At 33.1% G+C, this 22302-nt stretch overlaps 2 protein-coding genes across 6 annotated transcripts; one reads left to right on the forward strand and one right to left on the reverse strand.

The window, feature by feature from the left end:
• Positions 1-3778: 3778 nt before the first annotated feature.
• LOC136218974 (scarecrow-like protein 21) lies at positions 3779-6394 on the reverse strand. Its single transcript, XM_066006159.1, has 2 exons — positions 6237-6394; positions 3779-5805 (listed from the first exon to the last, which is right to left on the reverse strand). Exon 2 carries the CDS (start codon positions 5705-5707, stop codon positions 3989-3991), a length of 1719 nt encoding a protein of 572 aa, XP_065862231.1. The 5' UTR covers positions 5708-5805; positions 6237-6394; the 3' UTR covers positions 3779-3988.
• A 2263-nt stretch (positions 6395-8657) lies between these two features.
• LOC136220703 (uncharacterized) lies at positions 8658-16451 on the forward strand. 5 transcript variants are annotated; one of them, XR_010684681.1, is made up of 5 exons: positions 8658-8793; positions 13750-13837; positions 14341-14512; positions 14654-15516; positions 15825-16451. XR_010684681.1 is itself a non-coding variant. In XM_066008492.1 (4 exons), exons 1-4 carry the CDS (start codon positions 13004-13006, stop codon positions 14682-14684), a joined length of 318 nt encoding a protein of 105 aa, XP_065864564.1. In that variant the 5' UTR covers positions 12988-13003; the 3' UTR covers positions 14685-15571. The 5 variants fall into 5 exon arrangements, 1 of the variants encoding a protein (XP_065864564.1); XR_010684679.1 differs by lacking the exon at positions 8658-8793 and adding an exon at positions 12875-12952; XR_010684678.1 differs by lacking the exon at positions 8658-8793 and adding an exon at positions 12988-13030.
• The last annotated feature ends 5851 nt before the right edge of the window (positions 16452-22302 follow it).

Consider the following 22302-nt stretch of genomic DNA (forward strand, 5'->3'; position numbering starts at 1 on the left):
TGAACTTTTCCCAAAGTAGAAATACTTTTTCTAGAAGTTGAACATTATCTGCCGCTGTCCAGACTGCATTGTCGTCCAACTCAGCAGCTTCCTCTTGAAGCTTTTGCTACGAAGGCTTCTCGATCCTTCTCTTACTGAGTCGTCATTTTGCTTGATACGGCTTCGTTTTGAACTCTTGAACCGAATGGTCTTGATGTGTTGATTTGGGCTTGACTTCCACTTTATGGGCCTTTGGGCTTTTTAATCTCAATGTCTTATAAACAATTAAACTCAACATTGAACAAACACATTAGTGTAATAAATCAAAGCATTTAAATTTAATGTGTTAGAATATTTTTATCATCACTTAAATAATTTTGTCAAATCAAAATCATGTAGAAAGGTGTTTCAACAAATTCTTCACTACATTCAGGGTACATCATATCATGGATTACTTTTATCCTCCACCAAAATTCAACACATTCATTGTTATTCTGATAATGAGCTGGATGGATGCCCTGGTGATCGACATTCCATGGGGCCCTTTTGTGTTTATCTTGGAAATAGTTTAATCTCCTAGCACATAAGGAAACAGTCGATCATAACATATTCATCCATGGAAGTGAATATAAAGCAGTCACAAATGCCACTACGGAACTCCATAGGCTTCGATCTCTTCTTGGTGATCTTGGTTACCCTACACCTAGCCTAGTCTAGTTATGGTGTGACTATGTCGGTGCCAATTATCTCACTAGCAATCATGTGTCTCATGTTAGAACAAAGAATATTAAACCTGACTACCATTTTGTTGGAGAACATGTGAGTTCAGGATTCTTAACTGCCCGTTTTATTCCAACTGGTGATGAAATTGCAGATTCTCTTACCAAACCTCCGAATAGTGCTCGATTCCAGTTTCTTCGATCTCGTCTCACAGTTCATTCACGCCATCGGCTTGAAGGGGGTGTTAGAGACAATATCAGCATTATCTTTTAAATATCTTTTAAGTATATTTTTGTTAATATTTGATTAGTAGTTAAAGGTTAGTTTTGTTATTATTTGTATTTATCTCTTAGAGTTTTACTCTTAGCTTTCAACTTAACTTTCTGTGTATAATCAATATACTACATTACTTAATAAACTTAATCTCTTAGTCTATCATAAACTCCTAGTTTATCAAGATGGAGGTAGAAATATGAAAGAAATGAATTGTTTTAGGCAACTTGATGTTAGAGTAAATATGTGGTGTACAACATTTGCACTATGTTACACTTTGTTGTACAACGTTTATTTTTACACACTAAAGGAAACCTCACATTATGGTGTATAGCCTGAAAGTGATTTTCATTGTTTCATTTTCGCACACTAAAGAAAACCTCACACTATGCTCAATGGAAGTCAACTCGTCATGTCAACGGTTTTTATCTTGCCCATTTGAAAAAGTGGGATCTAGTCCTGCTGCAATTAATAAAATACTCTTAAATGGATTCCCTCCCAAATAAAAAAGGTACATATTCACTCTCTCTCCTGTTGAATCTCAAATTGTCTCTCTTGAATTGAAGTTGATTCAAATTGTGTTTCGTATGAGACAAATTTAGGCAAGTATTTTTTGTCACAACTTCATTTTTTTCCTCAATTTCACATTCAATTTCAATTTATAGGATTATAAAAGATTTTTTGCTTTAATTACTGAAATTAAGACTATCTATTTTGGCTAAATGGTCCTTTTATTCTACCGGTGCTAAAAGTGATGGCTTTTTCAATTTATTTTGATGTTTGTTTAGATTACGATTTTGTATGTTCTTGGGAATCAATATTAATGATTGAATATTATGGATGTAAAGTTAAATTTTTCTTTATATTTTTTTTTTAAATTAACTCAAACCTCAAACAATTGAATTTCATCGAAACTAAACTATTATTCAAGAAGCTTGTTATTATTTCAAGATTTATAATTATCAACCTTAGATTTATACTTTTCATAACATTTGAAAATATATTATGTTAATATTTGTTCTTTACTTAATTGATCATCATTCCTTTTTGTGTTTTATTATATAGTTTTTATTAATTTTCTACTTTATTATAGTTTTTACTCACCTTCTTTTCAGTTTTTACTCAAGTTAACCTAAAGCGATCATGTCTTCCTTTTATGTGATTTTCTTTTTATGATTATTGGTTTTAGATGGTGAGTATGATTAACAATGTTCAGAAAGATAAAAGAAAATCATTATGTAACAATAATTGAAATTATCGGATGTGTCTCAAACACTACCTCATATATTGATAATACAGAATAAAGAACAAAATAATTGTACCTTCTATGGTTACTTTGTTTTTAACAAAGTAATCCTTACTTTGTGTTTTTCACCATTGGATGATGGGGTTTTGACAAAGTAATCCTTACTTTGAAAACACACAAAGTAAGGCTTACTTTGTTAAAAACGAAGTAAGCATAGCCTAACCCGTTAAACTACAATAAAATTATAATATTATATACTCAATTAGTATTGATAGAAGTTAACCCGAACTTAGGAAACACTGTCGTTTTGACCAAATTATGAATGGATAAGGTTGGGGTGGTGTCATCTATATGATGATGTGTTTATACTAACATATAATTTTGTTTTCTCTTTTGTATAGCCAAATAGTCATCATAATATTCATTTCTACATTTGTATCTGCATTCATACATCAACCGTGCATTCATCTCCATGATAACCTTTTATTTTATTGAATGTTTTAGATAAGCATTAAAGTCCGTTTGTTGGGTTACAAAAAAGGAGGGGAAATTGGTAAAGTTAGACAGACAAAAGTTTAAAACAAAGCACTATTGGAACTAGCTTTATAAAGCACTAAATAGCTGAATTGAAAGCACCAAACAATTAGACAACAATCCTATAGTTGAGCTGAGATGTCTACCCCACAACAAACTAGGGGTGGGTAAATAAACCGCACAAACCGATAACCGAACCGGAAACCGATAATCCGAACCGAAAAAAGTGGTTAACCGAACCGGTGGTTTTCTTAATGGTTAAAAAAATAGATAGATACCGGTTTCGGTTTCGGTTTCGGTTTAGGGTGTTCAAAAACCGCGGTTACCGGTTAACCGAACCGTTTAATAAATATATACTTTAAAAAATTAATATATTATATAAATTATATTATAATATATAATTGATGTACATGTACTAACATAGATTAAATAAATACAGTAAATTTTTTTTGATGAGAATAAATACAGTATATTAAAAAAACAACAGTATATTATATGTTATATAAGTGCAAATGTACTAGTGCTGCTTGATTTTAACCCATTCAAAATGTGCATAAAATATATGTTATATAAGGGCTGTACTTTACAACAAAAATAAATACATCTGTTTTTTTTTTGTTGAAAATAAAAAACTAATAGTTTTTTTCAAAATCAAATATATACATAATTATATTATAATATAATTGTATTATAATATAATTGTATTATAATATAATTGCTGCTGTATAATTATTTTTTCTTTACGCACCACAGTCCGACTCTCCTCCTCGCACCGCCGTCTCTTCTCCTCACACCATTAATCGGAAAACCTAACGGAAATTAATGGTTAAAAACCGTTAACCGAAAAACCTAACCGAAATTAATGGTTAACCGATCATACGGTTAACCGATTGATATGGACCGGTTTCGGTTTGGATAGTTAAAAAACCGTTGATAACGGTTCGGTTAATTTTTTTTTGCCTAATGGACCGGTTAACCGAACCGTGCCCACCCCTACAACAAACACAAGGCTCAACAGGACAAAGATTAAGAAGAAAGATCAATTATATATAAAACACTTCAATGTTGTCCCTATGTGGATGACAGATTACACAGCAATTAAAGAATAGAATGTTATCCTCTATATAAAACAACTATGAATTACAACTTTTTACAGAATCAAAATCAACTTGATATGATTTTAATGCATCAAATTCCAATATTGTTACTGCTACAATTGTGTCCTCATCTCTAATATCAGTGCCAAGCAGATGCAGATATCAGATTTCTGTTCTTCCAGCCCAACAGCATGGCTCCATCCTTCTCCAGGAGAGTGTAATGTGGTGAGTAACATTTCAGCAACCCTTTTATTACAGAGTTCACATAGGAACTCAAAGGGTATTGCCGGAAACCTGCCATAGAGAGCCTAGACTTCCACTTGCCGAACAGCTCATGACGCTCCACCCTATCCTTCCCCTCACAAGCAATCACATTTACAATATCCTTGGCTAAACATTGTTGCTCCACCCCGATTCGCTCTTTGCGGTCTCTATCCAGAGTCACATCTATCGACTCGAACATTGCCAAGTAGTAATCTAGAGTTTCTATGAACCTAGTGAGGAAAGGGGTTGTGTTTGTGTTTGACTCTTGCTCAACCAGAGTCACCACTTTCGGGTTAAGTGACTTCACCATTCGGAGCAGTCCATCCCTTGGATTGCTCACATCAACACTCTCATCAGGAGTATGGTGAAGCTGCAATGGGAAGTTCACAGCCAGAGCCTCCCCAGTCCTCACGCCAAGCATGTCTGGTGTGACATCAGGAGCAAAAACAGGCACTCCGGTAAACTCTATGGGGATATTAAATTTCTCAGAGATCACAGCTAACCGCCGATGGACTGCCTCCAACCCATCACCGCGGGCATGTCTGTTAACAGGGTCATCAATACCTGTAATGCGAACGTGTGGAGGTCCACCTGGCTTCGCTGCAAGAGCTTGAAGAAGTGTTATCCACTGTGTTCCCTGAGCAATTTGGAAGTCTATGATATGGATGCGATCCTCATTTTTGCATGCCTCAGCAATGGCTCCATTGGCTGCCATGTAGCCGAACTTCAAATAAGGACAGATTTCATATAAGATCTGCATGTATGAAAGCATCTCCTTGCTTTCTGGCTCTCTACACCTAAGGGCATGGTAAATGTTATTTCCAGATGACTCCTTCCTGGCTACCAAGCCTTCTACCAAGTAAGCACCAAGCCGCTGGATTGGCTCTCCGCTGATAGAGACCGAACCTCTAGCCTTTTGAATCAACCTATCAAATTCGTTCATGTTGTTTTCAGCAAGAGCTTTAGCACATGCGATGAGCAATTGCTTCAGATTACCTGGTGGAAAATTTTGAAAGGATGCATCTTCCATTGCTTTATGATGTTTCTCAATATGCTCACCTTCACGAGATTGCCTATGCCTAGACACAGAGGACGGCTGTGGCTGAATCACGTGGGCACCTTGGCGCTCCTGGCTCCAGGCCTTAGTTTTCTGGCCCGAAGCTTGCGGTCTACTACTTTCCCCAACAGGACTATCAGGCATACTCATCTCCTCATCATCATCAGGACCCATTAGATCTGTTTCCAATTGCAGCAATGCATGTTTTATGTCATGGCTAGAGTTTGCATCGTTCAACGAAGAAGGGCTCGAGCTGAGCTGTTGAAGATGACCACTGGATTCAAGTGAAGAGTTACATGAAGGGCTGGCTCCTGAAATATTCTCAGTAGAACTATAGTGCTCCTGACTATCACTCAATGTGGTAGTAAAGGTATCACAAGAAAACTGATTCGAAAAGGGTGAGGTAGATGAGTTTCCTATAGCGAATTTGAAGGACCCAACAAGGCGGTCAGGGATTGAACGAGTACTAGGATAAGAAGAGGAATATGATAGGTCGGCAACAGAAGTGCTGTATCTGAAAATATGGTGTGATTCCATGCTAAAATTGTAGCATCAGCAGCTCCACTATTCAGAAAGAGACCAGAAGTGCCAAATTTTGCTTTCTCTTTGGTAAATCAAATAAAAGCAAACTCCACCTGGCAAGGAACAGATAAGCCATTGTTTTAATTAACATTAAGTAATTTGGTTCATACAGAAACACAAATAACAAACATCTAGTAGCCTGCCTAATTACTTCTTCATTCCCCACTTTCCTACTGCAAAATTAAACAATTCACGGCTCTCTAAAATGAACATAGAAAGCACAAATTTTCAAAAACAAGCCAAACTATTCAATAATAACAAAAAAATTGAAGTGCCCAGTAATTAAAACAGTGGAAAATCCTAAATGGAGCTTGTAAAAACCATAGCTAAATTGAGCTTAATCTAATGTCCAGATAACCAAAAACACCGAATGCAAAAGAGACGAAGTACCAAAGAAACAAAATCTCAATCTGCTAACTTCAAAACTCAAATCAGCAAGTGAAAACACATACCAAAAACAAAGCAGTGAATGGTATAGACTTACCTGCAACTTTCGGGTGAAGAAAATGAAATGCAAAATTGAGGAAGCTGAGGTCAAAATTGAGTCTGGAATTTTTGAAAAGAATAAGCAAAGAAGACGGAAGAAAGGATTTTTAGTTGGGTGGAGAATACGGAAGAAAAGCAAGAAAGGGTGAAGTATATATATATAGAGAAGCAGAGAAAGAGAGTTGACGGAGATTGATTGAGAATGTAACGGAAGCGAGTATAGCGAAGGGAAAGACGAGGGTGTTTATTTGACAGCGTAAGAAAACGAAGTACACGGAAGACACACAGTCCAGGCCAACCGACCAGGGTTGAACATTCTCAGCTGTTTCTATTGAGATTCGAGATTGGCGTCTTTTCCCCACGTGCGCATTACACGCGTTTCTTTTCTAAGTCTGCTGACGAATGCTGTTACTTATTTTATGTCAATGCCCATCTTCCTCCTCGAATTCCTCTATTTTTAATAATTCTACTAAAAAATTTAACTTTGAATTCAATTTAATTTAATTACTAAATCATTTTTTGTATTTGGAAAGTATTTTTTAATATGAATTAATTTGATTGATAACAAAGATACTATTTTTTTCATGTTCATAAATCATTTTTAATAAATTATGACAATATTACGTTATCTTTGTTCGTAAGTCATTATTCATAAATTACTTTGACAAAATAAATTACAAACAATCTAAATAGATAACCCGTGATATTATTAATTTGTGCTTATCACTTTGTGTGCATTTGAAATTGTATATAAATTCAAATATAAAAGTATATATTTAAATTAGTATAAAAGATATTCTGTTATATATAGAGAAATATTTAAAATGTACATTTTTTAGTTTGTTATTTTTCTTCCATCGTGTTTAAGAACACATAAATCTACCTTGAGTTTTCAGACTTGGTCCATAATTGAATACTTTACAGTTAAGATGATGTTTGACGATCCATGTATAATTTCTTTTAAAGAGGATAATCAGATGAAGTCGATGCTTAAAAGATCATCATCTTAAACTTGGTGATGGGAAATAAATAAAGTAGCAAATAAATAATAGATATAAAAAAACAAAAGGTGAGAAAATTTATCACTCTATGGCCCCTTTAGGCTTGTTATGTGTTAGCTTTTTTTTTTCTTTTTTTTTGTAGGTGTAATTGAAAGTTAGGATTTTGTGCATTGTATAGTTATTAGTGATACTATCTATTTCGCTTTGAAATAAAAGATGCATTTTATGATGTTATATATTTACAATCAACTTTAAAATATATAAATAAAACATAAAACTGGAGAAGAGTATCAGTATATATTTCATTATCTATTTAGACTATTACAATTTTATAAAAAAAATAGATAATATGTTGGATACAATAAGCCTTAACATGATAATTAAAATTTTGATTTTTAAAAACGTTAAGCGCTAGTCAGACAAATAAAACTCTTGAGAATTAATCGGGAATTAGTTAGAGATTAATTGGGAATTACGGATTTTTATTTGTGTTTCTTTTTCTTATATAAATGCAATTAAAATATGTATTATACTATCTAAAAATAATAACATAAACTAATTTAATATAGAAAAACATGCATATTTGTAATATATATCTTTCAAAACGTGTCAAAAAAATATTTCAACAACAATAACATTGAAACAACTGAAACGAGTAAAAAATAATGTTCATAAGTAATATAATTAACTGAACACTATGAAACAATATCCTTAAAGTCTCCAATCATACCATAAAAAGAAGTAGAAAACACAATTAAACAAAAATATCCGAACGTAATAAACAAAATTTACCAAAAAAAATGATGTGGCAGTGTTAAAAAAATGAATCATAATAAAAAAAACAATGAAAAAACATATATATTATTATCATCGATGTCTAGATGGCTCCCAAAACGGTCCATATGAGGCTTCTAGGCAGCATCAAGCCTAGACGCTACCTAGACGGTCAGGGCATAAAAAATACTCAGGGGACCTAAGCGGGAGAAATCGAAATGTATTCCCAATTTGAGGAATTAGGTTGGGGCCTAGGCAGTGCAAACGATATTGTTCTTTGAATACTATGTATATCATAGACTTAAATTACCTTTTTTGAAATTATTGAAATTGTAGTTGGTTTAGAATTGGTATCGTCGGTAATTGAAACTGATAGGGCAAGATTTTGAAGTAATTATGTTAAGATCGAAATACATATTGAGTAAGATTTAAGCTATTTTTGTAAAGACCAAAACAACACTTACCTAACTGAATCCGCACAATCCACAAAGATAAAGAAATTGTGGTTCTAAGCCTCTTAATTAGTGTGGATTATGTATTTGTGGTTCACAAATTCAATGGAAATCCAACATTATCTTATAGGATTAGGTTGAGTCTTCTATAAATAGACTCTCAAATACATTTTTCAAACAATAACTCCATATAACACAATAGCATTTACTTCATGGAACTGTCGCATCTCCTCCTAGAGCAGTTTGGTATAGGTTGTTGACTAATAATATAAGATCGTGGTTTGGTTTCTTCTGTTAAAAAATTCGTGAATAATCTGAGCTACAAGAGGTAACCCAGTTACTCTTTTAATTATTTAGATGTATATGTTAATAATTCTAATATTGGTATCATAGTCTTAGATCATGTGTTCTTTTTTTTAATCCATAAATTAAACTTAATACGAGTGTTTAGTAATTAATCGAATGTGAAATTTTATAATTATTTAAGAATGTAAACGTATTTTTTAGACTGTTTGTGTAAAAAAGGCATTTGCAATCGCGAAATAAACTGTGTTTTGTGATTTTATATTTTTTGTTACAAATCGACAGAAAGTCTCAGTCTCAGCAGAGGATACGTGACTCTCAAACCCTATTTTATGTGCATTGTAAGGACAAACAGACCTCACCCGCATGACTAGAGAGCTCAAAAACCTTAAACCAACAAATTTTCCAAGATTAACAAAGTACGAGAAGGCGGTGTTTGGCGACACGCTCAACCCCCAAATATCATACATCAAACAGAGGTCTAACATTGTGTGCCATGTGTTTCATAGCAAATTGGCATGTGGCGTGACACACCATTCCTCGAATCCTTCCAACATATGCCATATGACACACATGAGCTATATGAGTCGAACACCTATTGGCATATGGTGGCGTGTATGAGGTCTTTCTAGCAATTTTTAGCTGCCTAATTTTTTCCATTCATGGTTTTATAAATTTTTTGATTTCTGACTAGTAACTATTTTCTTATATTAGAAAGTTGTTACAATATTCAAAATTATTTTAATAAATATCCAAATAAAATTAATAATTTTTTATAAAATTTCACAAAAAGATTTCAGAATTTTTTTATGGAAATTGAATCAATCAAAATATATGTTTTGATTAATAAAAGATTTATATATATATATATATAAGTTTGTAATATGCTATAGTAATAACAGAAATTATTTGAGTTTTGTTTTTTTAAAAAGTTAACAAACTTCAAATTTTGAGAAACAAAAATTGAAATGGAATATGAGTAAAAACTTTAGAGTTTCAATGTGTATAACCTATCACCGTTGGGCACATATGTCTCTATATTTTGTGATATATTAACAATGAAAGCTATTATTTGCAATTGCTTTTGGAAAAATCTTAAAAAATATATTTATCTTAAGTGCATACAAAATTTTTATCAATTTTTTTAAGTGAAACCCCCTTTTTATTACAATTTTTTTAGAATTTTTTCTAGTTTACTTTTAAGGTAAAATTAGGATTTTGCTTTTTTTTTTTGTTTCAATTTGAGCTGAGGTGGCAAAAGAATAAATAAAGTAGTTTCATATCAATTTTGTGGTGGTGCGTGTGGTGGCTTATTGGCAGTTTACTGTTGTCTTAGAATTAAGATCAAGAAACTTTATGTTTGTATTATGGTATAAATGAGAATTTTCAAGTTTTTCAAAGGGATTTTAAATTCGAGGTCATTGAAACGATCTCGTTCAAAATAAAATATTATTATTATTATTATTTGTTACTAATATTAATAAACTTTTAGTTAGTTTTGTTATAGTTAAGGAATTAATTAGTTAATTTCTTTAGATTGATGGATATTATTTTATGTTAATATTTATTTGATTTATTATTAAATAATTTATTTGTGAATAAATTACTTGATTTCAATATTATCAGGATAATGTGAGAATTAAATAATAAATATAAATCAACATAAAGTAATAATGATATTCTTTTAAAAGTTACAAGATGTATATCATGTAATCTAGTTTAATGTGCATGTATATCTAAATAATAAAGTTGGACATCAAAACTTAGAGGATAATTAGATTTTTTAAGATTTTTTTTTATAGTATACAGTTTTATTAGTTAGATATTGGTTTTATAGAGAACTAGCATGAATTGTTATTATCTTCTTCTTTTTTAATGAAAGCTGGGACGAGACGGAACATGCCAAAAACATCCCGACTAGGTCGGCATCCCTTACAACCTTGTCACACCAAACCCAAATGAATGAATGAATAAATGAAAAAAATGTATATAGTAAAGAGGGAAGAAAAGCGAAAAAAGAAAAGAGAAAACAAAAGTTACAGGAAAGCTAACTATATGACGAACGAATATGCGCAATATTACACATGTCGTCAAAGACAAACAAACTGCATAGTGCAGGGCATGTTTGCCACCATCGGATCTCTTCAGCAGTGACTCCATATCTGGTGAGTGCGTCTGCTGGTCGATTTCCTTCACGGTAAATATGTGTCACCATCAGCTGCATCTCTGAGAATTGGAAGAGGCATCCAGACCATTCATGTCTGTAAAGCCAGGGAACAGCAACTGAATGACTCTGAAGAAGGCTGACAACGTACATAGAGTTCACCTTAACCCATAGGTTAAGCCATCCATTTTCCCACGCAACGTCAATAGTAAACATAATGGCTTTTAGCTCCGCAATGTGAGGCTTAATAGAGGCGACAGGAAATGAGAAACATCCTTAAACAAATCCATGAGAGTTTCTAAAAATACCTCCAACACCAGACGCCCTTGCTGCTCCCGGTGACGAGCCATCAGTGTTAACCTTGGTCCAACGCGGAGGAGGAGGAACCCATTGGACGAGGATCAGATTCGAAGCCGGAGGCGAACGACTTTGCAAGAGCAGACGATGCAGGATGAAGTTGTTCCTGCCATTTTTGCAGTAGCCACGTGATAGTTGGTCAGATTCTCTGATTAAATGACAGAGCCAAAATATCATGCTTTGGATTGAAGGGAGCTTGGACTCGAAAATTTCGAGGTTTCTGGAGCGCCAAATAATCCAAATGCAGTGAAGAACCACCGAGTGCCAGAGAGACATAACTTGAGGGCCTGCCTGAAATCAAAGAAAGGAATTAAAAAAGGATCAGAGAGTACCCGATAAGTCAATCGGACTGTCGAAAAGGTATGCAATATGATTCCATAGTACAGTAGCAAAGTTGCAAGTAATAAACAGATGAGTCATAGTCTCAGAGTCTGCTTTATATAGCTCACATCGTGACACTAGGGATAGACCATGGCGAGCCAATAACTCTTGAGTAGGCATGCCATTATTTAGAATTTTCCAGCAAACAGTAGGCCGCAAGGGTGGAATATGAGCATTCCATATAAACTGGTACCAAGGCCGCTTGTTGAACGATTTCCGCAAGTGCACGGTATACGCTTGTAGTAATAAAATATATCGATCCCACAGGCACTAGTACAGAAATGCTCACTTGTGTCGCACCTCTTGTGTCGCGCCTGAAGAGAAGGCGACACAACAGAGCAACTAGTGTCGCGCGTTCTTTAAACGCGACACAACTAAGTATTCTGTGTCATCACTTGTGTCACGCTTGAAGAGCGTGCGTCACAAATGAGTTACTTTTTGTATCGCTTGTCTTTTAGTGCGACACAAGAGTAAGCTTGTGACGCGCTTTTACTAAAACGACACAAGGAGTGTTTTATCTTTGTGACACGCTTTTATAAAAGCGACACAAGTAGTGTGTTATCTTTGTGTCGCTCCTTTCTAAAGTACGACACAACTAATACGAACTACTATTTGAATATAAATATTTTTTCTTAGTTTCTACATATTTCTTAAAAAACTAAAAAATTACAAAAATGATGAAAATTAAATATCATGTACATATATATATATAAACTTAAAAACTTATCCCATATAAATTAATTAAAAATAAAATGAACTGAAAAATATATACTTAAAGTGTAAAAATGGAGGATCGAACGTAATTAAAAATAAAATGAACTAAAATGTAAATACGAAGGTTCGAACATCTAACCTATCAAAACATTAGCTAATATCTTAACCATCTGAGCCATTATATTTCTTGTCAACCACTCACTGATTATAAACTTATCCCAATAAATTAATTAAAAATAAAATGAACTAAAATGTAAATACAAAGGTTCGAATCTCTAACCTATGAAACTATTATCTAATGTCTTAACCATCTGAAACATTTGTATTTCTTGTCAAGCATTTACTAATTATAAAAAATATAAAACGTTTAAATATAAGAATTTTACCTAAATTAATAAAACCAGAACTCTTTTATCACATAGAGAAAAATAGAAAATACAAAAGAGATGAATCCCTAGTTTCCTAAATGTACCAGCATCGCCGCCCCACTTTCCGATTACCGCCTATCCACATCCGGTTTCCACCGTCATTCAAATGGACATCCACCTTTATGTCTGCGACAACTATTGTAAGAAAATATGGCTTTTATCTGTGACTGTCAAATTTTCATCCGCTTACTATGGAAGTATTTATCTCACATTACATGGTAAAGTTCCGAGTGGAAACCTAGTGTCGATGTTTTTCATTTAGATTAGGTAAATTCAAGAGAGAATGAAATTTTATATTGTGGTAGATGATGAGTTTGAATGTGTTTTTGTTGCTACTAAACCTAAGAAAAGAATTTATCTTCCTCATGTTTTGTTCAAAGGAGAGAAAATTTCAACTGCTGGTTCAGTAACATCATGTTTAGCTCTTTCATGGCTTTATATTTAACTTTTCTACCGGTGGAAGAGTAAAATAAAGCAATTAAGATTACAGGCTTAATTATTAGGGTTATTGTTTGGGATTATTCTCTTCGTCCTATATTTTTTGGCAATTTATGACATTTGAGTATAAAATTGTGTTTATGATTATTCTATTGATCCTATGTTGTTTGGGTTGACTAATTTTTATATTTAGAATTATAGCTAAGCATAAGGTTTTGTAATTTCAACTTCAACAAACACAAAAGGCTTCCACATTGAATTTCTGCCTTATTTTTCCAAAGTATAATATAATCTTCTAGATTTATTTATATCTTAGAGGATATTCCCCTGGAGTTTCATGGTATAGGTATCCGATTTTTGTATTAACTGGTAATTGTTATTTCTAGTTTCATCTGTAATTGTTGTTTCCAATTTCATGACTCATTCTTGAACTCTCTTGAATGATTTCTGTAATAGAGAGTTACTTCTACACTTAATTTCTATAGTGTTATTGAAACAGAAAACTGGGGAATCAAATCCAATTCAATCAAGGAGTTATCCCAACTCATTAACAGTTCAAGACATCCTTACTCCAAAGATTAGAAAGGGTAAACTTCTAAATCATATAATTTAAATTTTCCGAGTTTCAGCAGACAATGTAATGCATTCTTTGGTTAATATATGCATTTTTTGGTCGTTTCTTGTTTATAAGGTAACTTAAAAGTATGAAAATGCTAAACACGTTTAGTTAATTAGGGAAATTCGTACTTTTCTAGCTTGAGCATGAAAGAGATATTTTGTTGGTGAGATGAAAACGGGAAAGCTGTGAGGTTCAAATGTAATAATTCTCTTATTGATTATGTGAAAACTTGAGTTGTTTGAAATTTTTCAATCATATAGAAATTTTTGATACAGAGCATCATGCTCTTATTTGGATAACTTTTCTTTGAGATACAGAGCATCATGCTTCCATTTTGTTCTTTTTTTTAACTTCCATTTTCTTTTTGGGTCATGTATATGGGCATAGATTTTGATGTAAATACAGTACAATGGTTCCAATGCATTTACGATTTCTTTGTGATCTTTGAATTTCAAATTTTACCCGTGACAGGTAATTTGAGCGAATTCATCCTTATCATAGAGGTAAAAGCTGATTGGAACTTTATTGTCTTGAGTAAACTTGCAGACATCTCAATGAAGGAACATTATCATAAGCTTTTAAAAGAGATCTTGGGGATCATCTCTGATGCAATGGAGGAAGTCATCATGGAGCTTCAAAACTTGTAAGTTGGAGAATGGGGATGGTTCTTTTAGTGTTGTATTGATTTTGGAGAATGGGGATGGTTCTTCCTATTTTCTCTGTTTTTGTGATGAGAACCATCAGTTCTCACCGTTCCACTCGATTTTTGGGTTTTTTGAACCAGTTTGACGGGAAAAGGCGACATGGCCCTTTAGTTTCCTTCGTTCTTTTGAGAATCGATGGTGGTTCCAGGGAGCAAACTATCAATGGATACTTCCTTTAGCTTTGATGAAGACCCCTAGATCCTAGATCCTCATGGAAAGGGAAGATCGTCGTTGCTCTGATGCTCTCTCCTGGGTTGCCTCTTCATTTCTCCGGTCTCAGCCATGCAGCTGGACTTGTCTGTATGTGTAAAATATCATATCTTTTTCCTCAAACTACTGCTTCCAATGTTGGGTTTGATTTTTTATTATACTCTTCCTCTTCTAGTATAAGATTTCTTTGTATCATCTAGCATTTTCGTTTTATTTCTAACTTGTGTATTCATAACTGCTAAAAAGAATTATAAGGTCCTTAATCATGTCAGGATTACTGCTAGCAGTGTGGCAGTGTTTATTGTAATTGTCTTTGTGAGCTGCAATTTTTTAGTCCTCAATTCTTGGCAGCTATTTGTATGTATATCTATTTGGTTATGTGTTGTGGACATGGTGGTGAAATTGATGTATCATTGACTGAGTCGGTCTTACATGTTTCTATGCTTTGCAGGATCTACAAGGAATTGTTAAGCATATATACAGAGGAATAATTTTTATATATGACCAGAATGAGATGGAAAATTGTGGTTATTTCTGTTGCAAGTCTCAAATGTGCGAGAAAACAAACATCTCTGGTGATGTGTGCAACGAAAAGGGGTCATCAAGTTTTAAATTACTTGTGGGGCTTGCCCCTTTGCAGTATTGGGTTTTAATGTTTTGATTCTTATGATTGATATATATTTCCTCATTTCAGGGTGGTGAATCTGCACAAGCTGCTGCCAAGGCTGAGAAGGTGAATTACTTGCTACTTTATATCTTATACTTTGTTCTAATTTTGTATCTTCTCTTTTCATCTCTGGTTTTGGAAGGTATAAAGGGTGAGTGTTGTAAAGTGATTCTCAATTTGTTTCATTAACGTTAGTTAATATATCAAAATAGTTTCTTTCTTGAAGGATGGTTAGTTTTTCTGTTCTTAGATCCTGACATGTTATTGTACTGTAACTGCTAGATTTTTTCTCTCCACATTGTTGATCCTTCCCATAAAATAAAAAGTAGAATTCTTTTTTCTTTCCTTTTCTAATATGTGATATTTCTAATCAGTGGCTTCCGCCAATTCCTAGAGGCTATCTCGAGCCTGAAGGTGTTGAAAGGACATGGAGGATTCAACAAGAATCAATTGCTCCGGAAGTTGATATCTTAAGCTCAAAGAATCAACATGATGTAATCTTACCAGGTTGTCTGTTATCTTATTAGTGTTCATTTCCTTTTCTCTACAATGTATTAACGGTCCATTTAATTGAAAACAAAATAGCACACATATAGGTTTAACGTTTAAAAAATGTACCAATTTAGACCTCGATAACGGAACGAGACACGATGTTGATATTACTCTGTTAAGTTTTGTCAATTATACGTGGAGGGAAAGTCAAAACTTAACGGAGTAATAGGAATGACGTGTCCAATCCGTTCTTGAGGCCTAGATTGATACTTTTTTAAACGTTAAGCCTATATTGGTACTATTTTGTACATGGGTCTAAATTTATTTCTACAAAAACCATAGGCCTATTTTGGTACCTTATCCCTTATGAGTGTGTAATTACTGTTAAATAATTTTCAATGAATATAAAAGAGACTAATAAAGTAAAAATGCTAGCTAGCCATGATTGTTAATACAATGTACGTGTAATTACTAGTGATATTTATGCTTGATTATAGTTCAATATTAGAGCTCCATTCAATCCAAAAAAATATATATATTTTTTTAAAAATATCAATATTTTGCATCGCGCGTGAGGAAGGAGCGATACAAAGTGTACCAAATTAATCAGGGAGCTTGTGTCGCGCACCCTTGGAGCGCGTCACAAGAATATCATATGTTGTGTCGCACACTCTAGAAGCTCGTCACAAGAGTTATCGCTCTATTGTATCACGCGCTTGACAAGTGCGACACAACATATGAGTAGCTTGTGTCGCTCTCAAGAGCGATGCAAAGTTCTTGTGTCGCACCCCTGTTGTGTCGCACAAAAGTGCGACACAATAACATGAAAAAGTGCGACACAAGTAAGCATTTCTGTACTAGTGAGTGAACGTTTTTTAACAAAAACTTATTTTGAATTGGTTAAATATACTTTTAAGATTTATAATAAGGAAAATCGTTAAATCGGATTTGGTTTTGAAATTGCTAGAATGAGAATTAGATTAGAGTATGAAGATGTTTAGAAAATACTTCTGATTTAGGAGTGAATTTGCAAGACAGGAACGTTTAGTACTTTTTAGAAAAGTAAACAAATGTATTCGTTTGCATTAAGCAAAGAAAACAACTTTAAACTTTGTATAAATTATAACGATGAAATAAATGAAGAAACCTCTAGTTTTTAGGCTTTGAACTGTAGTCAATCCTCCTACGGTCGGGTTAGATCGCTACCTTAACCAAATTAAAACTCTTTCGAGATAATAATTTGTCTAAGTGTTCAACAAAGTTTCCTTGTAAAGATTTTGAATTAAACTACGTTTTAATGAAAACACCAGCAATCCACTTCGGATCCTTTACCAAAGTGCTGCATAAAAATCTATCGAATAGAACGGACTTTATTAGATGAAATATAAATTGATACAAGTTTACAGAGAACAAGGAGCATGAAAACATTCGACGACTTGCAAGTGAACGGGTTGTCAATCCTTTCCTTGGGTTTCGTTAGAGTTTGTCAGGCTCAGGGGCGGATTCTCTACTCAATCTTCTCGTTGAATCTTCGGAATAGAGACTGGTCTATCTACTACCAAAATGTAAACTAAATATGAACAATGTCTAAACGCTATTGTGTTTGTTATTATTGAATAAACAATGTGTGTACATCATATTGCTTTGTACAAAAATGAAATCTAATCTCTGACTCATTTCTGAGTCAGAGTTTCTGCATAAACTCTGCACTAATCTTAAAATCTAACTCTTTCAATATATTTTTTTCAACTCTCAATCAACTCTTTATTTACAGATGTTGAAGAGTCGTGAATGAAGTGTCGTGTCCGTAGTGGAGAGTCGTGTCCGCTGTGAAGGATCGTGTCCGTTGTGAAGGGACATTCTTATCCACCCGAACGAACGCGTTTCTTGGAATTTAAACATGTGTTTATTGTGCTTGGCAGAATTTCTGCACTTATCGAGAATGGCAATTCTCGGCCGAGAATGGGGAAGTGATTTTTCAGCCTTCAGACGAAAGGGGGAAGGTGACTGGCGACGCGTGTCGCGACCGAGAATTTGGGATTCTCGGTCGCGGCCCCAAAATTCTCTACCGAGAATATGAATTTTTCTTCCGTTTCTGACTTCGTTCTTGTCTTCCTTATATCGGTGTGCTGATTTCTTCGTCTTTTGGCTCCTAACTTAGGGTTTTTCCTTTGTTTTTGACCTCTTTTAGTTCCTATTTGGGTTTTACCAAATATTTAGGTATCTTGCAAGAAAGAAACATATTCGAACGTAAAAGTTTTCTAAATAGATATAAACAGCACAAATTCGTAGCAAAACTGATATAAATATTGATGATATTTTAGGTATATTTTGGGCTTAACAAATCTCCACACTTAATCTTTTGCTAGTCCCGAGCAAAATTTCAGTGAATTTATTTTTTAACTAATCTCTGTATAAAAATAAAACATATATTTCTGTATTACTTTTTAAATTAGTTAAGCCGAAAAGACTAACTTCGCATGGCAAATTTATACGCAAAATATCAAACTAACTAGTATAAAGGCGATATATCATTCGTCTTGTATCTTTATTTTAAAACTGAAGTATTCAGGACGATATAAGCACGCATGTTATTGAGTCTTTCGTCTCAAGACTTTCAAAGCACAAAATTTCTTTTCCCAAACCTAAACTAATATATGAGATATATTAAATGAGTAAGTACTTGGGTTAATTATTTGCTTAGTTACGCCCGAGATAAGTGTGGTCTCGATCGTAACCTTATACGTATTTTATTGCTTTGTGTTTGCTTAAGAGGTACCGACCATGCCATGGGTGGACGCAATCGTTACTTTAAACTTAAACACGCTTATTTTTTGCTTAAACGTTCCTTCCATACCTCGATTGTGATAAGGGTGGTCGCAACCGTGGCCAAAAGTAAACGGTGCTTAATTTTCTTCCCTTTCATACATTGATTGTGATAAGGTTGGTCTCAATCGTGGTCAAAAGTTAAGAATTCAACTAATTGATTAATTAATATGAATTATAAAATTGAATTTTGGGAAAAAGAAAGATAGCACATTCATCCTATATTGACTTAAAATTCAACATGTATTATGACTAAACTTTCCTTAAAAACCTCAATTGGTGTTAATGTAAGACGAAATCAAACCGAGCTAAAATTGTTAGTTCAATTTAATGCCTATAAACCTAATTGAAAATTTAAAATGAGATTTATTGTATCATGAATTACATGATATAAGATAGAGATTAAAAATAAAGAATTTATTTATCTTAAATACATTCACTTGAGACAATTTTACTTAAAACCGTATCGGAGATTTATGAAAAATTTGAAAAATATTGCCCGTATAGAAATATTATTTCTATTGATAATAATAACCTAAAAATAATCATAAGTTAAATATATTTTAAACATATGAAAATGTATGTTATGAAAAATAATGTTAAATACATTGTGTTGCAATATATGTTGCATTTGCATAAAACAAGTGTTGCATTTATTCGTACTGAAATAAAATGATATATGCAATATCTCCTCCCACACTTAATTTGGACCATGTCCTCATTGGTGCAAAAATGGTTAAAACACGAAAAATGGTACGAAATAAATCATATGAAAAGAAAATAGATAAATACGAAATGGATTTATCCAACATAAATAGAATTGGAAATTGTAGCAAACTTAATCAAAAATAACATAAAAGATAAAAGATTTGAGAAAAGATAAGATAAAACCTAGTCTTGTGAAGGTGAACCCGGTAGAGATGGTGTGGTCACAACGTTTTGACGACGGAAACATTGACAATAACTGGCGTCATTTGGACGTGTGCTCGTGCCTCAAAGTATGTACATTTGCATCCACCGCGGTAATTACGAATATGTTGATTTGCATTCATCAATAGCAGCCAACCGCAAATTCATTTGACGGCTGGGTGCAGTCATTTGGTTCAAAATTCTTGGCAAATTAACTTGATCATTGTGCTCGTTACCAACATGTCCTTGTGCTTGTGTGTAGGCATCAACATGCTCCTCCTACTTACCTGCTTCTTCATCTTCATAATGCATATCGTCATCCCCACCAAAATGTATATGCTCATTACCATCCTCTTTAATACCATTACCATGTGAACTCGAAGTACCAACATCGAACTTGCAAAATTAGCCAATAGTGGCTAACCACTAAATGAATGTGTAAAAATTGTGGCACAATCCAACATCGGATAACAAGCAGGAGAAAGTGATTGAAAACTACTCCATAATAATCGTAGCATCCAAAACAATAATCGTAATCAAAGTACGCATAGTAACGTGCTTATTAGTTGAAACGGAAACATGGACTTAATTGGCAAAAGGTAATCCAATGTAAGCTACCACAAAACCCTTGAAGATGTAATCCAAAATGAACAAATAAATCCTGACTGCAAATCCTTTACCTTTTTAACATGCCCAAAAAGAAAATAGGATAAAAAGTTATTAAAATAGAAATTACTAATATCCTTAATGAGCTTGCTAGAAAGTGTCCTTGGAATTAAATTCATCGAAACGAGGCAAAATATGTCCAAACCGGATTGGTCAGAAAATTGATGGCTTAACAATAAATTGTTTTGTACGATATCCAAACCAAATACTCATCTCTTCATCCCCAACTTCAGAAAATTAACCTAACTCCTAAATGTAATCCTCTCATCCTTTTGAGAATAGGAAAGAGTAATCTTCTTATGTCTAGGCATTTGGAGGGTGAGGCTATGGAGGTTGTGGTTGGGAAAGAAGTATATTGGGTAGGTAAAAATTTGGTAAAAGTAAAGGTGATATGGTGTGGAATTAATTGTACTGGGAAGAGTTTGGATTGTGTAATTGGGAAAATTAGAAGGTGATGTAAGGTTTGTGTAAGGGATAGGTATATATAGGTATGAATATAGGTGTTAGGAATTAATGTAGAAATAGGAAAAGGTTGCAAAATTGGATAAATTTGTGCCTATACTCGTCCTACAGGGCGCGTGTCGCGACCGAGAATCCAGATTCTCGGTCGCGACACGGTGTTTCCGGGGAGGAATTCCCTTCTGAAAACTTGTGTTTTCGCTGAACCTACCGAGAATTATAAATTCTCGGTCGAGAATTTGTGTCTCGCTGCGATAAAAAGTGCGTAAAAACTCCGTTTGTGCAATTTTGCTGAGTAAATATGTCCTATAATTAAGTAAATGTATACCTGAAACTTAAAAACATAAATTAAAACATTAAATTCAAGGTAAACCAAATGTTTATCCTTAGGAAATTGGAGTAATGAAACAAATAAATGCCTTAAACAGAGTTAATGGAGAATCAATGTTCATTAATTCACATAAGGTAAATTAATCTTCTAAAAGATAATGAATGTAAATTCATGTAGGTATTTATTCATGCTTAAAACAGGATCCTTATTCAAATTAAATAAGCATTCAAATAATGAAACATTTAACCTTAAACATAAACCTTATTCTAATTGATACAGATTCATATGAAAAATTGTATGTTTTGTTTTAATAAGTTCATACGGATATATGTAATAATCAACATGATATAAGTTCATAATTTCATAATTAAAATTAAACTCAATGGTTGCATGAAAATGAAAATTTAGTATCATGTTCACTAGTTAATAATGATCATAACTTATTAGCATTGAAGTTATATAGGAACGGATTCATTTGCTGATAGTTTATAAATTCTTAACAGACATAAACCAGAATATAAGATTAAAGTATGGAAATGAAACAAAGTTTTATTGCATAACACATATGTACATAAAAGAAGAAAAACATATGTACAAGAAAGATTAAAAACAAACCTATATACAAAAACAAACAAATGAAAATTAAACAAATTAAATTATTAATCACTTATTCATATTAAATCTGAAACATTGAAACTTATTCAGATAATGAAAATGATATACAGATTCACTTAAACATCATATACACATTTATGTTGAAGGTGATACTGTTCCATATGAACATATATATAGATGCATTCAAATAATTTGCATAGTTAACACATGCGAATAAAAAAGAACCAAAGAATCAAAGTTGATATGTTATCAAAATTGAAAAACATATATACAGATGAAAACTTAGAATTATCATATAAAATGAATGTTCATGAAATAGTTATTAATGATTATAATTTATGAGCATGTAATATATACGAAAAGTCAGATGTTCAGAAACATTTCTGAAATGAATACAGATTCATTAAAAATAATTACAGATTCATGTTTAAAGTTAGACTGTTTTATTTAAACTTAGATTCGGATGTATTCGTATAACTTGTAAGGTTAACGTATATTTAAGCAAAAAGAATCAAAGAATCGAACTTGATAGTGTTATTAAAATTAGAAGAACA

Source organism: Euphorbia lathyris, chromosome 2 (genome assembly GCF_963576675.1).
Source record: "Euphorbia lathyris chromosome 2, ddEupLath1.1, whole genome shotgun sequence".
Taxonomy (NCBI): Eukaryota; Viridiplantae; Streptophyta; class Magnoliopsida; order Malpighiales; family Euphorbiaceae; genus Euphorbia; species Euphorbia lathyris.

Excerpts from the sequence above, each read along its gene's own strand:
- LOC136218974 (XM_066006159.1), bottom strand. The coding sequence starts at position 5,707 with ATGGAATCACACCATATTTTCAGATACAGCACTTCTGTTGCCGACCTA.
- LOC136220703 (XM_066008492.1), top strand. The coding sequence starts at position 13,004 with ATGGAAGTATTTATCTCACATTACATG. Across the intron at positions 13,031-13,749 it reads TATTTATCTCACATTACATG|AAAACTGGGGAATCAAATCC; the intron begins GTAAAGTTCCGA and ends TTATTGAAACAG. Across the intron at positions 13,838-14,340 it reads TACTCCAAAGATTAGAAAGG|GTAATTTGAGCGAATTCATC; the intron begins GTAAACTTCTAA and ends TACCCGTGACAG.